Source organism: Falco cherrug, chromosome 14 (genome assembly GCF_023634085.1).
Source record: "Falco cherrug isolate bFalChe1 chromosome 14, bFalChe1.pri, whole genome shotgun sequence".
In the NCBI taxonomy this organism is placed as follows: Eukaryota; Metazoa; Chordata; class Aves; order Falconiformes; family Falconidae; genus Falco; species Falco cherrug.
This window is the reverse complement of record NC_073710.1, coordinates 21,334,558-21,342,579: the sequence shown is the minus strand read 5'-3', so window position 1 is coordinate 21,342,579 and position 8,022 is coordinate 21,334,558. Positions and strand designations below refer to the sequence as shown.

The 8,022-nt window shown below is 59.7% G+C and overlaps 1 protein-coding gene across 2 annotated transcripts; it reads left to right on the top strand.

The window, feature by feature from the left end:
- The first annotated feature begins 42 nt into the window (after nucleotides 1–42).
- On the top strand, nucleotides 43–7,750 carry RNF166 (ring finger protein 166). 2 transcript variants are annotated; one of them, XM_055726853.1, is made up of 6 exons: nucleotides 43–233; nucleotides 1,659–1,815; nucleotides 2,709–2,821; nucleotides 3,183–3,297; nucleotides 3,857–3,964; nucleotides 4,999–7,750. In XM_055726853.1, exons 1-6 carry the CDS (start codon nucleotides 61–63, stop codon nucleotides 5,062–5,064), a joined length of 732 nt encoding a protein of 243 aa, XP_055582828.1. In that variant the 5' UTR covers nucleotides 43–60; the 3' UTR covers nucleotides 5,065–7,750. The 2 variants fall into 2 exon arrangements, with proteins under 2 accessions (XP_055582828.1, XP_055582829.1); XM_055726854.1 differs by lacking the exon at nucleotides 43–233 and having other exon boundaries at nucleotides 247–2,162.
- Nucleotides 7,751–8,022: the final 272 nt, after the last annotated feature.

Here is an 8,022-nt window from a genome sequence, read left to right as displayed (position 1 = left end):
TCCGGCGCGCGCCGATGACGTCACGCACGCGGTGACATCGGGCACCGCCCCGCCGCCGCCATGTTCCGGAGCCTGCTGGTGGCGGCGGCGCAGCGGCCCCAGGCCCCGGGCGGGTCCCCCCGGCCGCCCCCCGCCTCCGGCCCCGCCGCCGAGGCGCTGGAGGCGCAGTTCAGCTGCCCCATCTGCCTGGAGGTCTTCCACCGCGCCGTCGGCATCGCGGGCTGCGGGCACACGTGAGCCGGGGCTCGGGGCGGGGGCGGCGGGGACCCCCCACCTGGCCCGGGCCCCGGGGCCGGACCCGCACCGGCATCGCTCTGCCCTGTGACCCCAGCCGCTACCGGGGCCCCTGTCGGGCACCCATCTCGCCCCCGGGCCGGTACCGGTACCCGCCCCTCAGCTGACGCCTGGGCCCCCTCCCAGCCTGGCTGTGGGGACCCCGATTCTTTCCCCTCCCTTCAGCCCGGTACCGGGACCCCCCATCTCCGCACGGCGGCCCGGTACTGGGGCCCCCAGCCTGAACCCCCTTGGCCTCCATCCCTGCTGCTGGGCCCTGGGACCCCCTTCCCACCCCGGGCTGCTCCATCAGCACCAGGCACCTTGTTCCCGTCCCAAACCCCCTTCCCTGCCCGGGGAGCTGCGTGCTGCCCTGTCCCCCCGCCCGGACCCGGTGTGGGGGACACCCAAGGGTCCCTCCTCGCTGAGCACCCCGACCCCAGCCCCCTCTGCGCCCAGGTCTGGCTCCTGCCCCAGGGTCCCCCCCACTAGACTGTGCTCTCAGCGCGCTGGCAGTTGCTGGCTGGGGTCTCACCTGGGTGGGAATGCTTCCCTGGGTGCCATGCCCCGTGCCCGGGGAGGGGCTGCCCGAAGCGCTGCCATGCGGACCTGGGGTTTGCTTGTCACCCCAGTGTTTTGGTGGCACCTTGGCCCCCTTTCACGCCTGCTTTCTGGGACGGCATGGCCGCCTGCTGAGGTTGTGGCTTTGCTTGGTGCCCCAGTGTGGTCTCGCTCTTCCTCCCCCCTCCCCAGCTTGTTTGGGTCTGGGGGCACTTCACAGGGCTGATGCCAGGGAGCTGGGGCATGGGGCACTGTGACCCCCTCGCACGCTGTGCAGCGGCTTAGCAGCGTTTCGTTCCCCCGCCCTGGGTGCGGTGGGCTGGGTGGGCAGGCGGAGGGGACGGGGGTGCTGTGACTGTGGGGACCGAGCCCCTCTGCCTCGCACCTGGGAGCGCCTTCCCGCGCTTCCTCCGCTGCTTCGATTTCTCACCTGCGCTCCTGCAGGCGTAAGGACCTCGAAGGGAGGTGAGCCGGGCTCTTAACGCGCTCGCTCGCTTTGTTCCTGCGTGGCCTGGATGCTCAGCGCTGGGTTTTGTTCAGTTCCATTCAAATCCGCTCCCGGCTGTGGATCTTGGAGCAGCGGCCGTGCAGGGGAGCTCCTTCAGGGCTTGGGCTGTGCCTGGCCTCCCGCACCCTCACCCACACTTCCAGTTCTCCCAGTGGGGATGCTGATCCCCGGGTTTTGGGCCTGCCCTGCAGCCTGGGGTGCACAGGAGCCTCTGGGAGTGGATGTGCTCTGGGGCTGGGGTCCTGCTTTTCTCCCCCCTCATCCTCCTGGGCTAGGACACTGCTGGGCTGCTCAGTGCCACTCTCTGTGTCCCCAGGTTTTGCGGGGAGTGCCTGCAGCCCTGCCTGCAAGTACCATCCCCACTCTGCCCGCTCTGCCGCATGCCCTTCGACCCCAAGAAGGTGGAGAAGGCTTCCAGTGTGGAGAAACAGCTTTCGTCCTACAAGGCTCCCTGCAGGGGCTGCAGCAAGAAGGTAAAGCTCACAGGGGAAGGCTGCCTGTCCCCGTCCCACTGCCAATCCTGCAGCCGTGGCACCGGGGGAGGAAGGTTGCTTGCTGACTGTGGTTTGGTTTGTGGAGTCCCCTGTTCAGCAGGTCCCCAACCTGTGCCTGTGAGGTGTGGTGTCCCCTGCATGTCACGGCTGCTGCTGTGAGCCGGGCGAGCGGGGCTGTGCAGAGATGAAGGTGCTCTCTCCTAGCTGCCTTTGTCAGCAGACCGGAGCTATTATTAGACAGTGGGGACCTTCAAAAGCAGGCTGAGGTTTTCCTGCAACACGGGAGAGGCTGAGGCAAACCAGCTCTGCTGCTGCTCCTAATAAGGGTAAGGATTTAGCTCTTGCTTAAGGTGCTGTGATCCCAATGGCCGTGGGGAAGCTGAACCAGCAGCATGGCCTGGGCCAGCCTGGGGCGAGTCTGGTCTGGGACGCTTCAGGGACCAGTTGTAAAGCTGTGATTCATGGTGTGCCTCCGCTTATGCGCTTTCTGGCTTCCGTTAACTCTGGGGATCTTCTTGTAACTCTCTGGCTGTGGCCCAGGAATGATCCTGTATGGTGTCAGAGTGGTTTGGGGTTTCTGCCTGTCAGCAGTTCCTCCTTTGCTAAGGAAAACAGAGCTATTGCTACAATAACACAGCCTGGGTGGCTTGTGTGTGACCTCTGCGGGTATGTGCAGCAAGCATGCAGCCCCATATCTCTGTCCTGCAAGGAAGGAAAGGCTGGTGCAGCGTTTCCACGCTGGTGTGGGTCACCCTGCACAGACCAGTGTTTGCTCTGATGTCGGTTGACCAAAACTGAGCTGTAGCGGAGGCTCTAGTGCTGTTTGGAAGGTGTTCCTGCAGCCTCTGGGAACATTTCTTCTTATTTTCCAGGTGACCCTCGCGAAAATGCGCTCTCACGTCTCGTCCTGTGCGAAGGTGCAGGAGCAGATGGCCAACTGCCCCAAGTTCGTTCCAGTTGTCCCCACATCCCAGCCTATTCCTAGGTACAGTTGCTTGTTGGGCAGGGAAATGTGTTCATCCTTGCAGGCTGCACTGTCACGTCCCCTCCCTTACAAGCCCTAAAATCCGAGCGTGTGTTTTACTTTCCCCTGGGCAATCACAGGGGGAAACGTCAGCACCTTTTCCCTCCTGGCATCTGCACTGCCCTGTGTTTCAGAGCGTGGTGTGAGAGGAAGGACCGACCAAACCAGGGTGGTTCAGCCTGTGGCTAGGGTGGGAACGGGCTGGTCTAGTTTCTGCTGCGGGTGGGTATCACAAGGCTGGGCAGGGGATGGCTGGGTTAGTTTGGAAGGAGTTGATCCAGTCCCTTCCCAGGGGATCTGAGCTTGTCCTTGCTCTCTTCAGCAATATTCCAAATCGCTCAACGTTTGTGTGCCCGTACTGCGGGGCCCGGAACCTGGACCAGCAGGAGCTGGTGAAGCACTGCATGGAGAACCACCGCAATGACCCCAACAAAGTGGTGAGTGACACCAGGGTGCTGGGATGGGCTGGTTCTGCATGGGGTAACTCCTGGAAATGCAAATACACCATAGTCGATGCTGCATCTGAGGCCACCAGCATGCAGAGTTGCTGCTGCATGTGAAAGTTCAGCTGTGTTTCTAGCTGGTTTAGTTTGTTTAAGTCCCTTTGATGGGAGGTGGGGACCTGCCTCTGTTTGCTTTGTTAGAGACTCTCTGGAATGAGCTGCCTCTCTCCCCCTGTGTCTGCAACCTGGGTGGTGCTGGATTTCCTCTCCCCATCCATGCTGGGTTGCCTGAGGTGGGGAACTTGCAGTTCCAGCACTGTCTCGGAGGTGCTCAGATGTGCGTGTAGCTTGTCAGTAAGCTAAAAGCAGCCTGGGCCATGTGCCAGAGGCTCTGTGCAGCAAGGGATCTGCTCGGGGGACTGAGGGATCCCCTATTTAGCACATCCTCTGCAGATCACTCTGTCAGAAAGAGAGGGAACACTACTCTCCTCTCCAGGGGATAGAAGCAGAGGGGTCTGTGGTCATAGTTGTCCTTTGTCCCTGCCCACTGCAGGTGTGCCCCGTCTGCTCAGCCATGCCCTGGGGGGATCCCAGCTACAAGAGTGCCAACTTCCTCCAGCACCTCCTCCACAGGCACAAATTCTCCTACGACACCTTCGTGGTGAGTACAGCCCTGAGCCGAAACAGGGTCACCTTCCCCGTGTCCCGTGCCGAGCAGCAGGGAGATGAAACCAGGTCTTCCCTTCCTGTGCTGGGAGCAGCCTGTCCTGCTGTGCAGCCCCTTGGGAGGGGAAGGGGGCAGATCCTCCTTTGGGCTTTGTGGGAGGCATGTGGCACACACGTAGCCCCACTCAGGACACCCCCGTGGGCGTGGGGCTGGACTCCCCACCTGCCCTGGGGGGTGCTCGAGCTGGTTGCCATCAGACACGCCAGGAAAATGTCTCTGAAGGCGAGGGAAATGTTACAGCTCTCCGTGAAGATGGGTTGTTTCCTCTGTGTGCTCCATTAAACTCTTCCCCTGAGGAATTACAACACAAAAGCCCGTTTCTTTAAGGCTTCACAAGTAGTGGGAGGGGAGCAGCCCAGCCTCAGGGCTTGGGGGGGCCTGGCTGCTGCACGTGGGGGGCATCTGTAGCCTGCTCTCATGGAGTCGCTGACCCCTCCTGTGTGGGGGTGAGAGTGTGTTCACCCAGCCTGTGCTGCGGGGCCTGAGGGGAGGTTTCATTAGCATCCTTTTAGTGCAGGGCTGTTAGGTTTCAGGCAGAGGAACCTCTGAATATTTACAGAGATATATCCGCACTTAAGGAGCTATTGCTCTGTTGCATAAACCTGAACTGGAATGCTGGAGGAGCCTGTGGTCTGGCTAGAAAGATTTGCCCTTTGGCTGCAGCTTCTCATGCGGGCATGTTTCATCCCTGCCTGCTGCCAGGTCTAAGAGCAGAGCCAACATTGGCAGGTTCCAGGCAGGAGGAGGGCCGTGGGCGCAGAGGACGCCCCAAAGAGCACAGTGTCCCTGGGACCTGCCTCCCGGAGGAGATGGAGGCTTGTGGCCTCACTGGCACGATGAGGAGCAGAAAGGGCTCCTTGCTGTGGTGGTCCCCTGTGCTTGTTGAAGGAGAGACTGTGTGGCCCAGCTGTGCCAACTCTCCTGACCACCCCTCTCTCTCTCTTTTTTTTTTTTTTTTTTTTTTTTAGGACTACAACATCGATGAGGAGGCAGCACTGCAGGCTGCCCTGGCGCTGTCACTCTCTGAGAACTGAGGGTGACTGCAGAGCATTGGTTTGGACCCTCCTCATCACCCCGTCTCCTTTTGCACACTCAGCCTTCCTGCCGGGAAGGCACAGAGCTCGTCAACTGTCCGGCACCCCTGGAGACCCGCTGCCGCCTCTCTTCCCTCTCCTCTCTGGGCAAATCCCACCTTGTTTAAGAAGGTGGAGTCTCTTTAGCATCACACTGGACTGGTGAGTGAGCAGAGACATCCCGCTCTGGGAGGAGAGAGGAGTTGACACTGAAGGGCTGGGATTGTTCCTTGGTTAGGCATTTCATATCCGTATACGGAGTATATACCTGTGTCCAGATCTATTTATTAGTAGATGCTTTTTGGCACCGTTTGTCTTCATGCTCTCTGTTGCAGTTGAATAGGTACGTAAAACTATGATGCATTTTATGCACAAATGCCCTGGCTTGAAACTGTGATCATCCACGTCCTTTCCAAAAAGGAAGAAAACGGCACGGAGCATCTTTTTTTAGACTCTACAAGGCTCTTTCCAGAGATGTTGGTCTGTCCCGTCCCGCATGCTGCAGGCAGGAGCTGCCTCCTTTGCCTGCTCCTTGCCAGGCCAGGCTGAATCCCAGGGCGAGACGGTTGCCCTGGTGTGCCCCGTGACAACAGGGGATTTGGAGGAGTCCATGGGGATGGCACCCAGCATCCCGTGAAACTCTCACCTTCCTCGTTTTGTACTGGTTCTTGTGATACTGAGTTCTTGCATTTTTCTACATTAATTGGCGTGATGCCTTTTCCACATTTTATAGAGCGGGAACAGAAGCTGTTACTCTTCACACTGCAATATCCGTCACCAGGGACAAGAATATTTTTATGAAACATTATTAAGAAAGTATATTTTTAAAAAAAAACCACAAAACAAACCAAACAAACGTGCTGTGGATTTGAAATCAGGTGGGAAGCAGGAGCCGGACCCCAGGCTGGCGGGTAGAACTCTCGGGGGGCCACGGCAAGCACATGGGTGTCCTCTTTGGTTATTTCTGGGCCGTTTCCTTCCCTTGTTGGCGTGTTTCTCTGCAGGTGGGTGGTGATGGAGGAGAGGCCGGGTCAGAGCAGCACCTTGTCAGCTGGAGGAGTGGGTGCCGAGCAGCTCACCGGGCTGCCTTTTTGAGGAGCAGCCCCGCTCGTGTTCTCCAACAGCTGTTTGGCCAGCTGTGCTCTCTGGGCTGCTGCCCCTCGCCCGGCTGTGTGGTCTGGCTTGGGACGGCTCTCCCTTGCAGGCAGAGCTCTGGCAGTGCCGGCTGTGGCCGCGGGCAGCACGTAGCCTGGAGCGGTGGTTCTCTGCCCTGAGGGAGGCAGGCACGTGGGTTGTGGTGGGTTGTGGCGTGCTGGCACTTGGTGCAAAGCAGCTGAGTTGTGTCTGGGCGACGGTGTGCGGGAGGGATGTCTGCCCATGCAGGATCCCGTCCTCAACGCTGAGCATCTTGTCCCCCTGAAATAGGGGATTGCATCTCTCTTTCCCAGATCTGTCCCTGGGAATAGGGCACATCTGGGCAGATGTTCCGAGAGGTGCCCCCTGGTCCCTTTCCTCTTTGCCCTGCCTGCTGCTGGTGGAGTTTGCTCTGCTGGGCTGGGAGAGGGTGGAAGGGAGATCTGCACCAGGCCGTGGGTGGGCCGCTGCCAGCCTGAGCGTGGCCCCCCACCCTGTGCAGCACAAGTCCCATCCCATCTGAAGGGTCCTCACTGGTGCTGGGGGAGAGGAGCTTTGTGCTGGGACCGTGCTACCCTTTGGGATCAGCTCAAGGCTCACCGAGGAGCTGTGTGGGGGTGGTGATGCATGGTACCTGCAGACCTCCAGGTTTTGCAGAGAAGAGGTGTAGGAGAGCCATCCTCTGTGTGCCCCTACTCGGAGAAGTGCCCTTTTGTGATTTGTCTGAGACTCGGCTCCAGCTCTGCTCTAGCAATACAGTCTTGTTTTTTACTTTTGATTTAAATAGTATGGGGTGGCTTTGTGGGCTGTGAGCCCCTCTGTGCCGCCAGCAGCCCTACGAGGAGCGTGCAGAGACCATCTGCTCCCCTGGCAGAGGGCAGGGAAAGGGCTGGAGCTGCTCCACTCCCCTGCCTCAAGCTGGGCTAGCGAGGAGGGACACGGGGTCTTCTCTTCCCAGCAACAGCATTGCTGGCACCTGCCCAGCCCGGGGGACGTTCCTGGTGGGATGGAGAGCACTGGCATCTCCCAAAATGGACCCAGGAGGATTTCCCTGTCCCGTCCTCAGCTGGGACCCTCAGGTCCTGGTGCAGCCTCCACCAGAGCTCTCGCTTGCAGGGAGCTCCCTGCCTCTGGGACAGCACTATTAACCTCTTTGTCTCCTTCCTTCTTTCCTTCTCTTCCTTTTTGCCCCACCACGCCAGAGCAGGGGCAGCAACAGCTGCTTTTGTAAAGCACTTTTAAGGCCCAGGCTGTGAGGGCACAGGCAGGCGCTGTGCTGACGGGCAGCTCCTGTCTCTCCCCACTTTGTTCGGGGTCGGATCCGGCTCTGCCCGCTGCCAGCCGGGCTGTGCCAGGGATCCCACCGCGCCGCCGGCTGTGCTCGTCAGCGTCTTACCCGCAACTTTTTGCATAACTAGAACTTTTCACGAAACGAGCTGTTTTTTGAAGAAGAATAAAATCAATTACGTTATTTGTAGCGAACCATTTTTCTCAATAAAGGCAGTTTCATCCATGGGTGGCCTCCTTCTGCCACGGCTCCGGGCTGTGGGACATTGCTAGGGGTGGGTGCCCCCCCCCCCCCCCCCCCCCGGTGTATCTGGGTTGCTCCTTCCCCAAACACAGGGCTCGTCTCTACAGCTGCTGCTGCAGAGTTTGGCGATGCTGTTTCATTGCCCTGGGCTCCCCCAGCCCGAGCACTTCACAACCTGCTGTCCCAGTGCCGCATGTTGCCAAACTGGCTGGGTGCTGGTGTGCTGCTGGGGGGGATCCCCTGCCCCACCCCCA

Bases quoted from the DNA above. Each gene is read 5' to 3' on its own strand.
- RNF166 (XM_055726853.1), top strand. From the start codon at position 61: ATGTTCCGGAGCCTGCTGGTGGCGGCGGCGCAGCGGCCCCAGGCCCCG. The intron at 234-1,658 runs GTGAGCCGGGGC...CTGTGTCCCCAG, and splicing joins ATCGCGGGCTGCGGGCACAC to GTTTTGCGGGGAGTGCCTGC. The intron at 3,965-4,998 runs GTGAGTACAGCC...TTTTTTTTTTAG, and splicing joins TCTCCTACGACACCTTCGTG to GACTACAACATCGATGAGGA.